This window comes from Cynocephalus volans, chromosome 6 (genome assembly GCF_027409185.1).
Source record: "Cynocephalus volans isolate mCynVol1 chromosome 6, mCynVol1.pri, whole genome shotgun sequence".
In the NCBI taxonomy this organism is placed as follows: Eukaryota; Metazoa; Chordata; class Mammalia; order Dermoptera; family Cynocephalidae; genus Cynocephalus; species Cynocephalus volans.
Genome location: NC_084465.1, coordinates 117,864,335 through 117,884,418, shown reverse-complemented (window position 1 = coordinate 117,884,418; position 20,084 = coordinate 117,864,335). Strand labels below are relative to the sequence as shown.

Below are 20,084 nucleotides of genomic sequence, written 5' to 3'. Positions count from 1 at the left end.
CTCACTGGAGTTCAGGGTCAGAGAACGTGCCTGCTTGTTTATTGCTATATCCCCAGTGCTTAGCAAGTCCTTAATATTAAATAATTGAATGAATAAAGGAACAAGTGCCCCACATTCAGTAGTATTGGGCATTCCCTCATTCAACAAATACTTACTGAACACCCAGTGTGTGCCAGGCACCATTGCAGGCTCTTGGGTAATGACGGTGAACAAAACAGGCAAAAATATTTACCTTCATGGGGCTTATTGCCTAGCCATATTGGCCATATTAGCTGGACATTGATACATATGGCAAAGGGATCAGTACTGGTTGTGTCCTGGAACTGTCCTGTCAGTTGGGTTCAGCCATTCAAAGTGTGAGGTCAGTGGGATGTGCCGTCCACTGTTTCAGAGTCCACAGGGGGCATCTGTGCAAAGCAGGGGGTGGATTTGCATGAATGTTAGCTGCCCGTGGCTTTCCCCCAGCCCCCTGCTAACTGCCCCGACACGCTGTCCTCTTTCCCAGGTCATGCTCTCAGAGCGGAAAGGCACAGACGAGCTCTATGCTGTGAAGATCCTGAAGAAGGACGTGGTGATCCAGGACGACGATGTGGAGTGCACCATGGTGGAGAAGCGGGTGCTGGCCCTGCCCGGGAAGCCACCTTTCCTGACGCAACTCCACTCCTGCTTCCAGACCATGGTAACTTGGCTGGTGGCCCTGGGCTCTCCATCTCCAGGCTGTCTCCAGGCTTTGGCCAAAGCTGTCCCAGGAACACTCACCCCAAAGAGATATCTGGGCCTTTCCCATTTTAGAAACAGAAAGACGTTGGGCCAAGGGGAGTTGGCTGAGAATTCCTGAGGCTGCCACTGAGAAGCGCTCTCCCCGAGGCAGGTGCTGTCTCAACGCAGATAAAGGAACTCAGGCAGTTGGTTTTGTAACCAACAGAGCAGGGCCTTTTCCTGACAGTAAGGGGTGACTTGGGGACAGGAACTCAGTGAAAAGGTCTACCGATTGTGCCTCTAGATGGTTACACTCAGCCCCCCAGACCTTTTGGATAAATGCACGAGTACATCTCTGCAGGTAGCATGATGACGCAGCCCTCAGAGGACCCCAGGGCAGGGGCACAGTGTCCAGGCAGGGGCTAGTGAGCTCAGAGCCATGGCTGCCAAGATGAGAAGAGAACACGTGTGCTAGTCTTTCTGCTGTTGACTGTGATTTCAATTCTATCTGGGGGAACAAGAGACATCCTGTAAGAAACCTCTTACCTTTTCCTTGTCCAAATCAGACTTCACTCTCCATACCCGAGGAAGGAGGGGCCAGAGCCCAAATGCAAAGAGGTACCAAGTTAGTTCTTGCTTTTGGGGGCTTCTAAGGGCCATTGCCTAGTGTCCCAAAGATGCTGTAAAGGGTTTTAACAAGATTAATTTGGACTCTGTTCATGTTGATTTTAGAGCCCAACCCCTATGGGAGATGGGATGCTATTCTATTTTACATCTAATCTTGTTTCCTTTAAGTCTTTAATCTAGTGATTTCCATCTCCATTCCTTCCATCCTTTTCTTTCATCTGTTCTTTTATCTGCTGAAGATCCTGGGCTGTTTCACCTGTGGCATTTGCAGAGTTGAGGTTTTTTCTGTACAGTTTTGGGGCATCTCAACACCTTTCCTTTGTCCTCTGTATTTCCTGCAAGTTAGCAGCTGGACTACAGACCTGGTCAGACTCAGCTTCGATCCTTTTGGCAAGACCACACGTGGTGGTGTGTTCCTTCACCCAAAAGCACATAGTGTCCGGTTGTCTCTCAGTATGTTGGCAGCTCGGTTTGTTAACTCATTAGGGATTGTAACATGGTAATACCCTAATCCCATTCTTTCTTTTTTCATTTACTATTGTAATACTTTTATAAAGAGGGGCTTCCCCTCATCTATTGCTCGGTTCCCTGGTCATATAGTTTGTATGACAAAGGACACATGCTTGATCCTTTCACTTTATTTAACAGTTTTCAAAATAATGAACTGGTTTACTGTTGTGCTCCAAGAGTGACTAAAATTTACTTTTGAAACAGAATTTTTGAGTAGGAGAGTCAATGTAAAGAAAAATATTCAGTGAACAAGAATCCACATCATTTGAGGACTTGGCCAGGACTGGGAATGGGGTACACCTTACTAGTCCAAATCTCTAGTTTGACCTTGGGGAATTAAGGTGTAAAGGTGTTTAAGAGGTGGCAGAGACAGGACTAGGATTTAAACCTCTAGAGTCCCTGCTCCTATATCTTCTCCCTTTTCCATTGATGGTCCCCAAACTGTGACATCAACAGATGAAGGACAGTCTCGGTCGGATAAATAGACTAAGAAGGAGACCTTGGTCTCAAAGAAGAAACTGAACTAACTTGGAGCAGTTTTCAATTTCAGTTGGATATGTTGACATTGAGAGAAATTAGTCATTTGTGACTAATATCCATTGAAGTCTACTATTTTCATTTCCAATTTACTATTTAAAAAATGGTAAAGTAGAGTGAATTTGAGGTTATTCGTTTAATCTTGAGCCAGCTCGCTCATTTGCATTACAGTATGTTTCTGGAGTTAGAGATCAGGCCTGGGTTTATACAGAAATTTTGCAGAGCTGTGGTCCCCTCCAGGAGTTGTCACATGCCAAGGGCGAGGGATTAAGAGCTGTGACAGCCTAGAATGTGAGAGCTCAGTGGATTCGTGTCTTGCATGGGGGTGAATGTCCCATGCAGGAGACCTAGGCACAGTCTCCCAATTCTGCAAGGTCAAGATGGAACAGATTGCTTTCTTGTTGTCTGAGGATCAGATAAGATAGTTATCCTGTCTCTAGGGGCTGTATTGTTCGGAAAAAAATACTTGGGGAGATGCCGTCACTACAAGCAGGAGGTCCTTGGAGGCCGATGGGGGAACAGACCCCCCCTTCCTTTTCACCTGCACTCTGCGCATATGCTCATTGAGTGATTACCCCAATTTAAGTGATTTTTTTCTTGCTTTTTTTGTGTAAGCACGTATATTTTAATTTTGCGTAAATTAAATTTATTTTCAAAGATTTATAATAATGCCTACTATATATGAGGCACAGGGCTGACAATTTTAAGCCATGTGATCACTCTTAGATGGGTCCTATCTTCATCCCTATTTCATAGATGGGGATACTGGGGCCACACAGCTAGTACATTTCAGAGCCAGGATTTGAACCCAGGCAGTCTGGCTCCAAGGGGCTTTGCACTTAACCATTGCACTATGAGGTCTTTTGAGTGCACATCACCTAATGGTCACTGCAGCCTGTCCCCAGGCTCCACCAAGGAGCCCAGCCTTGCCCATCCCTCACCTGCTTAGTGAAGTGACATTGTGCCTTCATCCCCCAGCTTTCCCATCTCTGGAATGGAACTGACTTTCACCTGAGCATAGAGCATGCATGTGTCTTCAAGTATGTTGCTTCATCCCAGCTTCACAAAAATCTTGCGATTTTTCCACTTTGCATATGAAAGGATTAAGGATCAGGAATGCATGATAGTTCTCCCTAGACACAGCACTGGGTCACCAGCCCATTGAACTCAGAGTCCAGGCTTTTGTGAGTACCTCATGTTGAGTCACCACCAAAATGGCCTTAGCAATAATCATGATACAAACAAGAACAAAAAGCAGCTGGCAGTACTGAGCGTTTCAGTGTGTGTGGAGCACTATGCTAAGCATGCTCGCAGCGTTATCTCACTGTATCCTCCCAGTGCCTCTGTTGGGTGGATACTATGACTAATCCCAATTTACAGATAAGAATACCAACATTCAGAGAAGTTAAGTAACTCGTGCAGCATCACACAGCTGGTAAGTAGTAGAGATGAGATCTGTTCTACAAGATCCCAGAGCCCCAGACCTGAAGTCCTTTGCATCCTGCCTGGGCCTTAAGTTCACATTCTTGTTCCTGATTTATATGTGAAAATACTTTTCACATTCATGATCACATCTAATCTTCACAAGAACACTGTAAGTATTACTGTCCACATTTCTGCTCAAAGGAAACTGACCCCAGAAAGATGAAATGGCTTAAGTCACACAACTGGTAAATGGTGGCTCTGGGACTTGAGCCCAGGTTTCCTAATGGCCCTTTGGTTATTTCTTCTGCTATGGAGGAATCACTCCACTTATCCTACAGGGACGCTGCAAGGATTAGGTAATATCTATCTGTTGGAGTGTTTATTTAAATTGAAGAAGCACTGAATATATGTGAGGCAAATCATTGTTATGGTGACTAGGGTGGGCAGGAAGGTGACAACCCTTTCCAGGGAGGCCCGTGAAGGCCGTCATCTGGCTCACACTCATCTTCAGCATTGTATGCCCTTGACCCCAGAGTGGTGCTTCAGAGGGAGCAGCGGGACCAGAATAGGCAGTTCCCTACAAGGACGAGCATGACCGCCAGTAAACAGAGGGTACAGTGCTTATTGATGATTTCAGCAAGTAAATGTGTCGGGCCCCAGCTGCATCACCATGAGGGGTACATTGGCGAATGAAAGAGATTAAAGTCCCTGTTCCCTTAGAATTTACATTCAAATGGGGGAATCAGATAAGCTACAATAGCGACACAAAGTAATGGGGATAGAGATGGATAGATTGGGGCAGAGAGATGCTGTTTTTGATAGGATCATAGAGAAGGGTCTCTCTGATGAGGGTGACATTCGGGCAAAGACCAGAGCAAGTGAGCGAGGCATGTGGCTATCTGGGGGCAAAATGTTCCAGACAGCAGGCAGAGTGAGTATGAATGCCCGAGGCGGGAGCAGGCACGTGCATTCGAGGGGCGGCGAGGAGACCGGTGTAGCCCCAGTGGATTGTCATGTTGTATTTTGTGACCCAGAATTCCTTTTGAATCAGCTACCTTTTTTAAAAATGACAAATCTAGTATAACATGCGGCAAATTTGATATGTTTTTTTATGCTAGAGACTTAGAATTTTGAAGACAAAAGATCCTTAATAGAATAAGAAAAAAAAAAATCCTTAAAGTGGTCAAAATAGATAAAAGCAAAAGAGATAATCAGAAATACGCAAAAAAAAATTTGTCATTCTTAAAATGATGCAGATTTGATTTTTGAAAGTTTGTTTAGAAGAGCGAAGTAACATCAGAAATATATATTGAATGAAAAAGATCTTTCAAAAATATGCATGGCACAATGTTAACAGAAAATGTAGCATATTAAATTATACTTAGTATATTATTCTAAATGTGTTAGAATTGAATATTCACATGGAAAGGAATAAGAAGGGGTCATAGGGAAATCAAAATATTAATTTGATGTAGGGAGGTTTGTGGGTAATTAATATAAAATATTAATATAAAATATTAATTTGATGTTGGGAGGCTTGTGGGTGATTGTCTTCTTTTTAAATTTATATTATTTCAGAAGTGTTTATGATAAAGCAATTTAACAATTTTTTAAGGTGCCACAAGATGGCAAAGTCAATACCCAGATAGATGCTAAAGCCCTCAGAAGGGAGTTGAATTTTCAGAGAATTGTTCATTAGGGTGAACTGATCTTAGGTGGATGGAGTTTAGGCGAATCATTCCAGAAGCACAGAGGGGTAAGCATAGGCTCCTCCGTCAGGTAAGTCTGGGTCTGTGGTTACTGGCTCTCTGACCTCTAGGAAGTCACTTAACAGTTTTGAATATTGGTTTCACCATCTTTAACCTGAGCATAATAAGTGAGGACTAACAGAGATGGTGAATGAAGTATAATGAACGTTCAGCGGAGGTTGCCTGCATTCTTAGAGCAGGGCTGGAGATGCACCTTGCGGCACAGGCACAAAAGAGTTATGTTTCCTCCAGTCCTTTCTGCAGGTTTTTTTCAGGGATAATTGTCAACCCGGCACATTCAAGCAATTTCCCAACTGCCAGTGGGCACAAGCAGTTAAGTTTCTTTAGCAAAACATCTATTTTAACTGTTTTCTTTTCAATTGAACATATGCACCTCTTTTTTTAAAAAAATAGAATTAGATTTTATGAGTCATTGAAGGACAGAAGTTACTTCCTCCCCAAATTTGCTGCCATGGCCCAGCAATAACTCAGTTGCAAGGCATGCTGGGACAAGCATCAACCCAGAATGCAAGAGAGGACAGAGAGGGGAATGAGGAGGATTCCCACTCGCAGAGTTGACCCCTGATGGCATGCCCATTGAGTCCCAAGAGTGTCCAAGGGGTCCTGGTAACTCGGGGTCAGCTCTGGATCGGCAGCAGTATCTAAGTATGTGGTTGGACTGATAGGCGTGACAGCAGGAGGCTCTGGCAGTTGTCTCAGCAATGATTGGGTTGTAAGAAATAGAATACTCCCCCTCTCCCACCAAACTAGCTCATGCAAAAAAAAGGAAAAGAAAAGAGGATTTTATTAGAAAGAAACAACCCAAAGGCAAAGATGTACCTCGGTCTCATGAGGAACTAGGATCTGTAACTTTAAAGCGGTCTAGAATAGATTTCAATGTTTCTTTCTCCTCGCTTTCTTTGTTTCTCCCTGCTGGTGGTAAACATGTCTTCTCTAGCCCCTTGCAGTTTGCCCATTCACCCAATTCCCTGAGTTCAAATTCATACTCACAGGAAAGAGAATCTGATTGGTTCACATTGGGTCAGGTGTTTTTTCCTGGCCCAGTCAACTGATAACTGTCTCCTACTAACTCAGTAGGAACCTTGAAAAGGGGGTTGTATCTACAGGGTGCTCATGTCAGGTGGGAGGCGCCATCTTGAGTCCAAGCAGACCAAATGGGTAGAAGCAGGACATGGCGTAATGGTACAGACATGGCATTCAGTGCCTGCAAGGAGAGGGAGCTGGTGAGAGCCTGGTAGGTGTCCGGGCTTTAGTCAACTAAAGCCAACCGAGGATTTTGGATGCAGAAAAGGAACCAGGAATGCAAACCAGGCATGTGGAGCTGAGGCAGGTAGAAATAGACAAAGCCTGGCTCTGCTTTCTTGATGGTGGCCTTTGCACATTCATTCAATAATTAAAGGTCCATGGAATTCCAAGAAAGAAGAGAGGTGGTTCTAGCCCTTGAGAACTTTGGTCTCTACCTGGAGGGCAAGGCTCAGAAAGCTGGGGAAAAAGAATTAGAAGAACATCAATTGCATGATTCTGAGTGTGATTCTCAGGTTGTAAAATATAGAGGCAGGAAAAGCGTGTTTGAACACATGTCCTTGACTGCATGCTTACCTGAGTGAGGCTCTGTGACGCGCATCGTCTGATGTATCTTGCCAACACCCCTATGAAGGAGAAGCTATCATTACCCCCTTTAGAAAAGCAGAGAGAGTTTACTGACTCCAGGACTCAGAGCAAGTATCCAGTTTAACTGGGACTTGAACCCAGGACCAGCTGATACCACCAGGGCTTGTAACCACAGCACTACGCAGCTTCTCTGGAGAGAAACAGATGGCTCTGAGCAATAAAGGAAACAGCTTATGTACAGGATGAATTCACTGACCAACTTAGAAAATCATTAAAAATCATTAAATGGATAAATTCTAACTGAAGCTCACCGTAGAGTATGGTACATAGAGCTGCCCACATGGTTGGGTTTTTTCTGTCCATCGTATCTAATTAAAAATGGCAGGTGTCCCTCTGGCAGTCCCATGGGCATCATGTCACATCCACTTTCAGCTGTCTTGAGGGAAGATCATCCCTTTGAATTCCCTTGCCCTATCTGGGGACCCCCAGGTGAATTCTGTATATGCGGTCCAGTCATCATTTTAAATCAGACTATCCTCTTACTCATGTTTCAAATTTGAGAAATTCTGTCCAGCCATTATGCATGGTGTGGTGACAGACAGACATTTAATTTTACTTATTGATTAACTGGATATGAGAGATAAAAGAGAAAGGGAATTTAAAATTAACTGAAGTCACTTCAAGCTCGGAGGACAAGGTTAATGGTGTAATGAAGAATCACAACAATGACAATTTTGAAGAAGCACTTTAAAGTTGAGCCGACTGGCTAGTTTGAAGAGAAATATGGTAAATTTTCCTTTCAGCGCTTTTAATTGGAGTTGACAGTGGAACACCCACGTAGAAACATCCTGTATCCAGCTGGAGCTGACTGGAGCTCAGGAGAGAGGGAGAGGATAAAATACAAGTCAAGATTCATAAGCCCAGAGACATGGGATTTGAGGCTCTGAGCTGTGACAAGTCCTCTTTGGAAAACTGAGCAAGTAGGAGGGAACCAAGCTGGACCTCAAGCCGATACTTTTTCTGATTTCCATGTAATTGAGTCCAACAACTAAGCTCTAGTCAAAAATCACCGGGCGTTTGATGATATGAAAGATCTTGGAGGCCTTTAATAATTACGTAGGAGAGGTGGGGAACATGCCACGTTTCAGGGTGCTGTGGAGGGAAATAATTATGTAAGAATTGGAGGCAATGGTGAGGGCCAGTTAGTTAGCTGAAGCCCCCGGAGTTCACTCTTTGTGTCTGTCAGGCAGTTTCTTTTAGCAGATTCTATTTTTGATTATGGTTTGAATTGCTTGTGTATTTGTTTTAACCAATGTTCTGAATCCTCTGAAGCAAGCCAATGCAAAAGGGTGCTTCCAAAAGCTCATGGAAAGATTTGTATTTTCTTTTAATTCTATTTTTCCACGAACTTTTCAAAGTACCTCACATCGTATTCATCATTCTTGCCCCTTTAATGCCTGATACCACGACTTGCAAAAATAAATGCTCAGTCAAAGTTCTGAAACTCACTTCTCTGCTCTAGATGAGATCTAGATGGCCTCTGGCAGTGTTTTTTGAAGTTCCTTACTGTGGAATGGGAGATGAACTTGGTGGGACATGAGTAAATTGCATTGATTTAAAAAATAAGTCATTTACTGGATTGAGGTACCAAAGCCAGCCTAGATAGCATAGAGCTGATAGAATCCAGATATGTATTTTTTATAGAGATAATTAATTTCCATTTATGACTTTGGCATAAAGTTTAAAAATTTTTAAATGTGTGTGGGTTTTTTAAGAAGTGAGTTAGTAATATGTTAAAAATAAGTAAATCGTAGTAGATGAGGCAGACAAACTTGGTAAAGATCTTGAAGCTGGTTGGGATACAACTCAGGTTTGGGTTGATGTGTCATCATCTGGTCCCACCTGCCTTGCCCCTTGTCCTCTCACGTGACTCAATGAATTTTACTCTGTCTCCAGCAGTAATAGCCACGAAATGAGGGGCTTACCATGCTTCACAATACACATTAAAACCAACACAAAAACTATAAAGATAGAAATGTAGGCATCCATAGCCCACCTAAAATTATCTCCTACTCCATTTTGGGAAACAGTGCCATTCGGAAACGTGTCTGGTCTCTTCCACTCGTCTGGGGAATTCTTAACATCAGGCACCACAGATTATCCACAGCAGCATCTCTGGCAACAGAATAGTGCCTGGCAGAGAGTGGACATCATCAAGTGTTCGTTCAGAAAATGAAAGGACAGTGAGACGCCAACCGCAATGTTTAATAGCTGAGGCACCAGCGTGCCAAGCCACACACGGTACAGTTCAAAGACGATGGGTCTCAGGATTTCCCCACATACAGTTAGTGGTAGAAACAGTCCACAAAACACAGCATCACCCTCAGTGGTGCCATCCCCCAATGTCGGGATTCCGACTAATGAGTTTGGGGACACGTCGAGTTCTTCCCAGCAGAAAGCAAGCAAGTGAAATCTCTCCCTCACTGACTTCTCTTTCTGTGGCCGATGCCATCTGCTAGTTTTAAAAATAATTTTTAAAAGCAAGTGTTTTTGTTCTCTTCAATGTACAGCAAAGACATGCTATTTTTAGACTTGTTTTCTATCAACCCCCCCCCCCCCCCCAAAGAACCAAGTGCTGGATGTTGGCAGTTCTGGCTTGCTGTCTGCATTCTGCCACCAAATTGTATAGTGACCTTTCTGCAAATCTCATATGCCTTGGACCCTGAGAGCAGAAGCGATCATTCTGCCTCCCTCTCCGCTTCTCATTAGGGACGTTGAGAGGGTGAAATAGTTTCAGTCCGAGAAAGGAAAACCACTTCCCTTCTCCCCCCCAAACTGGTTACCTTGTTCTTCTCCCATGTAACCTGCTGGCTTTTGCCTTGCCGTGTCGCTAATCTGTACATTGCTTCTCTCCCCTCATGGACTGCAAGCTCTTTGAAGGGAGGACACACCCCCATGTCCACGCAGTGTCTAACTTAGAGCCTTTAATGCAGCACGTGCTCACTAGGGGCAGGATAATAAGAGGTGGTGAGTGTAGACTCTGGAACCAAACTGCTGGGTTTCAAGTCCTGGCTCTGCAGTTTTACCAGCTGAGTGACCACTGGCCAGTTACCCTTTCTGAGCTTCAACTTTCATGTCTTCAAAAGGGAGAGAATGATCATACTCATCACATTGGGTTGTTTAGAGAGAGAAGCGAGATCACATATATAAAGCACTTAGCTTAGTCCCATAGTCAGTACCCAGAAGATGGTAGCTTTCTGTCATAATTGTTGTTGTTATAATTATTAGGCACTCAATACACATTTGACAAGTGTGCATATGACTGTTATATATATATATATATATATATATATAAGAAGGTTCTATGCACTGTGAGAAAGATATTTTAAATGGCAAATTAAACTTTTCTTATATGATCAACATCACGTTAGACACTACACATGTCACCTTGCGTAATGTTCTATGGAGCATGTGCAGAATGAAGTGAAAGCTTTACAGGTGAAGAGAAAGCTGGACATGAGAGAGGTTACGTAGCTGCTCTGTGTTGCACAGCTTGGAAGTTATGGAATGAGACTTCAAATTCCACATTGATGTGAAAGGTGGATCCTGGGCTGGCTGGTTAGCTCAGTTGGTTAGAGCGTGGTGTTATAATGCCAGGGTCAGGGTTTGGATCCCTGTAATGGCCAGCTGCCAAAAAAATAAAGAAAAGAAAAGGTGGAACTCTTGCCCTACACTTCACTTCCTCACCACCCATTCTCCTGGTTTTCTAGCCCCTCACAGTAGCTTTGCAACTTTTGACAGCTAACTGCCTTTTCATTGTGACCCAGCCATACTGTCATATAAATATAACCAAAACACACATTTCACAAGATAATGCTTAGTGGTTCTCTGTGCAGGGTACTCTGATCATTTCTACTCCATTCTCTCTCTTTCCTTCTTTTCTTTTCTTTTCTCTTTCTTTCTTCCTTCCTTCCTTCCTTCCTTCCTTCCTTCCTTCCTTCCTTCCTTCCTTCCTTCCTTCCTTCCTTCCTTCCTTCCTTCCTTCCTTCCTTCTCTCCCTCCCTCCCTCCCTCCCTCCCTCCGTCCTTCTTTCTTTCTTTTTCTTTCTCTTTCTCTCCCTCTCCCTCTCTCTCCTTGTGTCTGTCTGTCTTTCTTTCTCTTCTCTCTTTCTCTCTTTCCTTCTTTCTTAAAATTGATCATGACCCACCAAATTGATTTAATGATCAATTCAAGTGAGATACAACTTGAAAAACACTGGTCTGGCATACACGACCAGGCAGTGCCAACAGGCCATCTCATTTTCATTGCATTTACAGTTTGCTGCACTGTGCATGTTTCATTTGAGCGCCTCATTCACTCTGCTAGATACGGTTGATTATATTATCCTCATTTTATCTGTGAAGATATCAAGGCTCAGGGATATAAAGTGGTCTTCCCAAGCTCACCCAGCTAGAAACTTTGGGGCCAGGGCTTCAATTCCAACCTCCTGACTGCATGACTGGTGCTTTGGAGACCCACTAACTCCTGCTGCCCCAGGATCATTCATTCATTCACTTAATTAGTATGCATTGATAGCTCACTTTGGCCAGGTGTGGTACCAAGTCCTTGGTATACCACATTAAGCAAATTTGACATGGTCCCTGGCTTTGTGGAACTTTCAGTCCTATCTGGCACTAGACAGTTCCCTTCAGAGTGAAAACCAGTCTTTTTTTAGGCTGTGAGCCCTTCTGATCTGAGTCAGGCCTCTCTGTCCTTGTCTCCTACCCTGTCTCCTTTCTCTCTTCTCCAATCACACTCATTCCTCAGGGTTCCTAAAGCACATCAGGTGTGCTTTGGCCTCAGGGCCTTTGCACAGGCTGTTTTCTCCACCTGTTAAGCTCTTGCTCTAGTTATCTGCATAGCAGCCTCCATCACCTTCTTCAGGTCTTTACTGAACAATCTCCTCAATAAGGTTTATCTTGAAGACTTCAATGAAATTGGAACTCCCTTTTTGCATCTCACTCAGCTGGCACTCCTAATGTCCCTTACTCTACTCTGTTTTTATCATGGCACTTATTACCTGTTAACATTTTATATAACTTATTTATTATGTTTAGTGTTTATTGTCTTCATCTGCATCCCCCTACTAGAATGGAAGATAAAGGCAGGGGAATTTTGTTCGTCTTATTCACTACTCTGTCTCCAGAACCTATAACCTTTTTCCTAGTAGGGCTCTATAGATTTTCTTTTTACTTAATTCCTGAGTGAATAAATAGAAGAAATAATCATCCAGTTAAATATATAATTTAAAATAATGATGTGATCAGAGGGAAAAAACCCACAGAGACTCATGAAAGAATCTAACAGGCAGACCTAATTTAGAATGGGTGGGTTAGGAAATGAGATTTTATTTCAGGCTGAGAACATGAGAGAGACTTCAGTTCCCTGCAATTAGTTAGTGCAGACCCTGCCAATGCAAACCAAAGGAATGTAACATAAAGAGTGCTTTAACCCAAGCAGACGTTTCTAAGAAGAGGTGAAGTCATTCATTCATTTAGCAAACATGCTTTGATGGAGAGAGGACAAGTCACATTTGGGTGTTCCCCAAGACCGTAACATGCATCTGTCTCATTTAATCCCAACACCACCACTGTGGTTTTATTTTCTCCTCTTTACAGATGAGGAAACCCAGATGTTAAATATTTCTCCAAATAGACCCAGCTATCAGGATGCAGAAGTGGGTTTCCAAATAAAGTCTTTTTGGCACCAAAGCCTATGCTCTTTCACTCTCTGGGCACTTACTATATGTCATGGTACCAGAAACAGGGTTTACACAGCCCAGGAGGACATATCCCCTGATATGAATGAGTTCACAGTATCCCTTGAAAGGCATGTTGAAAAAAATCCCCTGAATAGGGTACAGCTTTCTTTTTCTGGCCCCAATTTTTCTGTTTCTGGATATGCCCTCCTAGGCTACTATTTTTCAAAGTTAGATCATTCATGTTTTGTTTTGTTTTTGATAGCCACTGTATTAGTTGTCTATTGCAGAGTACCTCAAAAATTCCGTGGCTTAAATCCACAATAAACATTTATTTCCGCACCCTTTCTGTGGGTCAGGAATTTGGTAGTGGTTTCCCTAGGTGATTCTGACTTTGGGGTTGTGGTCAAATTGCCAGCAGGGATTGCAGTCCCCTGGAAGCTTGACTGGGCACAAGGTGGTTTACACACATGACTGGGTGGTTGATGCTGGCTGGTGGCAGGAGGTCTCCATTCTTTGATGTACCTTTCCACAGTGCTGCTTGAGTGTCCTCATGACATGGCAGCTGGCTTCCCCCAGAGCATATGATCCAAGAGAGAGCAGGGTGGAAGCTGTAAGGTCTTTTAGGACCTAGTCCCAGAAGTCACACACTGTCATTTTTATAATGTCCTATTGGTTACTTGAATCAGTCCTATTCATTGTGAAAAGTCTCTGGGAGTCCATCATAGAGGCCAGCTACCACAGCCACCTGTCAGCTGTGATATTATTTACCAAACATTTTCACTTTTTGTTGAAACTAGCTTTGTCCTAAACAATAATATCAATTAAGTCACAAGATGAATGTACTATTAATATTTTCCAGCACAAACAAATATAAACTTGTAATTATTAATTTAAAAAAATGGTCTACCACCTGTTTTCACTTGTATACTTCCAGTGCCACAAATGTTACACTTGGAGAAACATTAGGCCTGGCTCATAGGGATCTGTCGGAGAGTCTTGGTGACATCATAAATTCCAGCTATTCCCTACTCTCCATTTGGAACCTGAGAAACTACAGGGTGGTGATTTTGCTATTCGCTCTCTTTTTCCAGGACCGCCTGTACTTTGTGATGGAGTACGTGAACGGGGGAGACCTCATGTACCACATCCAGCAAGTTGGCCGGTTTAAGGAGCCTCATGCTGTGTAAGTGGAAACTTCTACTGTGCTTTTCCCTTGGGATAAATGGGTGGGTTGTTGGTTCCTTTGGGGTTTTAGCCAGAGAGGAATTTTTTAACATTTCAGGCTGCTGCTTCATGAGGAATATTTGGCCAGGGGAGAAAGGTGTACTGCTTGATATGAGATGCTTCTTTTTTTGTTTGTTTTTGGTTTTTTTTCAGGCTGAGAAGTTAAACTCTAAAACCACAGCTATTTCTTTATCTCTAATTCTTGCCCCTAACTCCTGAGGAAGACCCTATAGCTTCCTTGGGAAATGTCTTTGTGGATTTTGTTTTTTCATTTGCTAATATTTATTGAGAACTTACTGTGTGCCAGACCCTAAATGCTTAACAAACATTGTCTCATTTCATCCTGAAGATAACTCTGAGAGGTTGGTATTATCACCTCTGCTTTACAAACAAGGAAACCGAGAGACCCAGGGAGTTATGGAAACTTGCTCAAGATCACAGAGCTAGTGGGAGGCTGATCTAGACTTCTAAACTCAACTTTTTTGCTTGTGTTCTCTATCCTACACCACTCTGTCTTAGATGCCTTCACTCCAGGGAGAAGAAGGATCAGGTTGAATAGTGGCAACAGTCTGTGGTTTCTGGGATGGGAGCCTGATTCTGAGTTTTTGGAAATGTGTTTCCTCTGCTGAGTTCATTCTGTCCTCTCAGTCCACAAGGCAGTCAGAGTCTCTTTGCAGAGCCCAAACCTCATCATGTTATTTCCTTGCTTAGAACTCTGTCGGTGAACAGGAACATGACAACTCATAGGAATTAGCAATGGTAACCTCTCCTAGGGAGTTAGCTAAGATCTTGTTGCGCCTTCAGAAAGCCCCCAGGGCTTGTCTGTGGCCCCACCTTATTACTCCAGAGACCTGTGGGCTCCTGTTCCATTCAGCTTGTCCCCCTCCTCCCACCTGCTGAGGTTGTGAGCACTGTGCTCCAGTAGTTTGCATTTTCTTGTGCTTCCAAATCAAGCCACTCATATCTCTTGGCATAATTTTTTTTTTGGTGGCTGGCCAGTACAGGGATCTGAACCCTTGACCTTGGTGTTACAACACCATGCTCTAACCAGCTGAGCTAACCGGCCAGCTCTTTTGGCATAATTCTAATGGGACAATAGAGCTGTCTCTTCTTTACTTCTAACATCTAATTCACTAAGGGCTCTAATTCCATTATCACACAGATGTATTGTTGGGACACTTAACATAGTTCCCCAAAGCTCTGCTCAACCCTTGTGGTATAACTGGGCTTTCTAGTTCTCTCAAAACTTCTTTCCTTCGGGGTGGGCCTTCATTACAAGGTTACACTTTGGATGGATGTTCTTTCCAATCCTGGCTGTGCCATTCATTAGCTGCAGAACTTGACCGAGTTTTTTCATCTCTCTAGCCTCAGTTTCCTCATTTGAAGAACAGGGAGGTAATAGTAGACCTTCCTCATAGGATTAAATCAGACAATGCTTAAAATGATGGTAGATAGATGGTAAGACTTCAACAGATGTCAGCTATTATTATTAAGATATTTTAACTTGCTGTAGCCTGAAACTATCATTTGTCATCCAGTTTATCATATCCCATGGCCCCCTTTCCACTATGCAATTGTTGAACCTCTGCCCACCCCCAGTGTGTCACTACAGTGGCCTCACAGCTCTCTAAACCATCCTGATAGTTCATTCCTCCTCTCGGCATTTATGAGATGTGTAGCTGCCCACCCATGGTGGGACTTTAATGCTCTATGCCTAGTTCAGTATTGTTTCGAATTCTGAGAGTTGCTATGCATCTGTTGTCCTTGAATTTCTCCATCACTTTTTTTTTTTTTTAATTTCAGATTTTACGCTGCAGAAATCGCCATCGGTCTGTTCTTCTTGCAGAGCAAGGGCATCATTTACCGGTAAGTGAACACTGCCGTACTTTCCCTCCCTCCTTTCCCTCAGCTCCTCCCTTCCCTGCCTCTTTCTTCTGCTTTTAAAATTAGAATCCGCGGTGGGGGAGGAATCCTCTGTACTAACTTGGGCATGTGTTCTGCCAGGCAGTATCGCCCACTGCCCTGGCAAAGTCTGGGCAGCTCTTGATGGTGGTAGAAAATCTCGATGGATTTTGTCACCAGTGGTGGTTCAGAGGCCAACATGAGACCATTTTTTTTAAGAGGAGGAGGCTCACCAATGGCTTCTTTCTCTTGCCCGTGTACCCCACATTTAGGGAGCACTATGGCTGACAGAATGTGGAGGGGGATCATGTTATTATGAAACTTTTTTTTTTTTTTTTTTTGGCCATGTAGCTACAACTTGGAAATGGATCTCTGAGTGGCTTGCCCTGAAAGACAGGTTTAGGTTCAGGACTTGGCATTTGCTGGTTTTTGGAGGAGTGAGTGTATGATCATTGCTGTATGAGTCATACCATTTTATATTTCACGCAAGGCAGAATATTGAGCCTGAGGCTGCTATTTGTCACTGAGTCCAGGGCTACGATTCTCCTTGTGCTACATGGATGTAAGTGGCATAGTTGGTGCAGGCTTGGGCTAATGTGTTATGCAAGAGAGGCTGGCGGGGCATGGGGCTTCCAAATGGCCCTTGGCATGAATGAGGGCCTATTTAAAAGATCATAAAGAACCATGAAAGTCCATTTCTTTCATTTGTTTGATGAATACTGCCTATGTGCTAGGCAGTATTCTGGGTGGTAGGACTACACCAGTAAAGAAAATAGACACACCCCCCTGCCCTGGTGGTGACAGTAAATCATAAAAATATAGTCTGTCAAGTAGTGGTAAGTGCTGTAAAGAAAAATGAAGTAGAGGAGGGGGCTGATGTGTGCTGGGTGTTAGAGTGTTGCTTCTCATTCATAGAGAACATGGTGATCAAGGTCTGGAGAATTAGTGGTGACTTGGGGGTCCTGAGCCTGAAGGACATGAAGCTAATAGACATGAAGAGATTAGCCCCAGTAGTTTCAAGGCAGACATTAGAGGTGTGGCTGTGGGTGCTGGTGGGATGGAGGGTTGGGAGGTGGGGTCTTACCAGAAGCTCACAGAGTCCTGGGCTTTTATTCACTTATGGAAGCGGTGATATGAGATCTGGTGGAGGAGGGATGATCTTATCCTGAGCGTAGAGTCCCCGCCATCCTATTTTCTCCTGCTAATGGAGTGATGAAGGTCAGGAAGAGGAGTGATTCTACCAGGCCTATGGGTGATGCCAATGAAGGTATAGAAATAGAGAGAAAAAGAGGGATTTAAATTTTAAATAGTATGATCATTCTGTATATTCTTGCCCTCGATGAACATCTCTCACCACGTGAGCACGAGATGGGACATGTGAATCCTCTCATCTCCCCAGTTTCCCTTTTGATTCTCATAGTGTGGACATCTTTTTGTGCTGGATGGAATGCTTGTGTTGAAAGGTTCACATAAAATTTTCCACTTGACGTGACCCCTAAATTCAAGCCAATGACTTGAGTTGGTGCTCAATCAAAGAAGCAGGGATCACAGGTAATTTTTCACTCTAGGTGATTTTCACTTTATGTGCTGACATTAGTACCTAACTCCTGTGCAGGATGTACCTGCACTGGAGTAGAACCAACTGAGTTCTTGAGAAGATTAAACATGGAACTACAAGTTTATTAGAGGAAAATCTAGTTCTGGGATAAGGACCAGGAGAGAAAATAGAGTTCCGGTCAACTGGGTTGGGGTTCAGGGCTAGTTTCCAATCTAGCAGGGAACTGGATTGAGATCTAGGGTCCGTGGATTCAGGCCATTGCCAGTCAGGTCGTAAAACCCAAAGATAAGCATTTCGAGTGCTAAGACCATGCCTACTCCAAAGCTCTTTCTGCTAACCTATTACACATTCTCCCTTTCATACTCTGCTGTTATGTTTTTTTGAATTTATTTTTAAATTGTGGCCAAAAATACATAAGATTTGCCATTTTAACCATTTGTAAGCATATAATTCTGTGGAATTAATTAAATTCACAATGCTGTGCAAACCATCACTTCCTCTATATATTTCTTAAACTTTTCTGTCATCCTAAACATAAGCTCTGTACCCATCAGGCAATAACTTCCCATTATTCCTTCCCCCAGTTTCTGGTAACCTCTAGTCTACTTCTGTCTCTGAATTCTTTCTTTTTTTAAATTTATTTTTTCTTGATTTACCCATATTTATGGGGTATAATGTAATATGTGGGTACACTTATACAGTGTACAATGATCATATCAGGTCAGTTAACACATCTATCACCTCAAACATTTGTCATTTCTTTGTGTTGGGAGCAATCAAAATCCTCTCTACTAGCTATTTGAAATTATACAATAAATTATTGTTGACTATAGTCTCCCTGCAGTGCTATAGAACACTAGATCTTATTCTTTCTATCTCTCTACAATTTTGTATCCATTGACCACCCTCTCCCCATCCTCCTCCTTCCTACGCTTACTTAGTATGGTTTTTAAAGGAATATTGATCAATCTCTTAAGCCAGTCACCATCTGAACCCCTTTGTGTGTGAGAACAGAGTCCCTCTCCTCCTATAAAGATTGAAAACACCTGATACTTACTTACACAGCCTCCCTGTAACCAGGGAAAGCACACGACCTAGGCTCTGCCACTCAGTCATACTCACCTTGAATCAGAAACTGGTAACCAAGGAAGCAGAGACCAAGAGTGGCCATAGTAATCAGCTACAGCTAGTGTCCAGAGGCAAGAGGAAAGGTGGTTTTGAGCAGCAACATGCAGAGTCCAGCATGAGGCCTTTCTGGAAAAAGGGACCATGTCTGTGTCCATTGGTGGTATATTAGTCCATTTCTGTTGCTTATAACACAATACCTGAAACTGGGTAATTTATAAGAAAACGAAATGTATTGCTTACAGTTTGGGAGGCTGGGAAGTCCAAAGCCCAGGGAACACATTTGGTGAAGGCCTTGGTGATGGCAGCAGTGACCCAGGGGTCTCACATGGTAGAAAATAGTGGAGCAGAGAGAGACTAACTTCTCATGTTCTCTTCCTTTAAAGCCCTCAGAACCATGCCCCAACCACCATTATTAATCCACGCACTACAGCACAGTCCTACAATCCAATCACCTCTTCAAGGCCCCACCTTTCAATTATCATAATAGCACTTCCCACCCTCAGCAGTCACAGTGGGGATTAAGCTTCAGTGACGTTGGGGGGCATCCAGGCTACAGCAGCTGGCATCAGTGGTGACTTCATTGGACAAGCTCTGTGTTGCAATTCAGCATTTTTTTTTCTGGCTGTGTAGCCTCCTATCTGATTCTTCAGCCTCCTTCCCAATATCCTTTCATAAATTCCTTTTCAGGTTGAAATCTTCAGAGTTGTATTTTGTTGTTCAACACCAAGAATGTCCATTGAAATTGATAATCAAACGAAAACTATAAAAAAAATTGCATGACAAAAGATGTATAGTTTAATAATTTCATAGAGATTGCTTTCACGGTGGTAAAGTCTTTTAAAATGTTACAAATCACTCCTGTCTTCAGTTGGATCTCTAGTTAACTGGACAGCTCTTCAGTACAGAGGATGAGGAATTATGTTGGACTTACCCTCTCTGAGGAACATGGCTGGAGATGTTGGGAGGGGGGAGGATGAAAGATCCTTCCTGTCAAGTGTAGTCTCTCATTCATTGATCACCGTCTCTAGCATGTGTGTTGATTTTGCCCTTGATGGGTTTCTGAAGATGAAAGCAATTGCTTCAGCCCCTTTTGAAGTAGAAATGAGGATTCATTACATAGAACAAAGAAATGCAGTGGAATATCAGAACACTGCTGTGTGACAGTGAATATGACAGGGTATCTTCCAGCCCCAAGACCTGCTGGCTTGTAGCACCTGGAACTCCTTTTCTATAACAAAGATTTTATCACTTCTGTAGTTGATCCAACTTCCTGTTTGTGGGCATGTGGTCAAGTTGAGAGATAACATGTATCTCTATTCATGAAATTACATGTAGACCTAGTATGTTTGGGTGA

The 20,084-nt window shown here is 43.2% G+C and overlaps 1 protein-coding gene across 2 annotated transcripts in view; it reads left to right on the top strand.

Annotated features, from left to right (window-relative positions):
• The window catches only part of PRKCB (protein kinase C beta), a 329,464-nt gene that overhangs the window by 270,787 nt on the left and 38,593 nt on the right, over positions 1 to 20,084 (top strand). For both annotated transcript variants that reach the window (XM_063099401.1, XM_063099400.1), the window contains exons 10-12: positions 506 to 679; positions 14,010 to 14,101; positions 15,946 to 16,008. In XM_063099401.1, the coding sequence (XP_062955471.1) occupies positions 506 to 679; positions 14,010 to 14,101; positions 15,946 to 16,008 (329 nt within the window). The remainder of the gene's footprint in view (positions 1 to 505; positions 680 to 14,009; positions 14,102 to 15,945; positions 16,009 to 20,084) is intronic.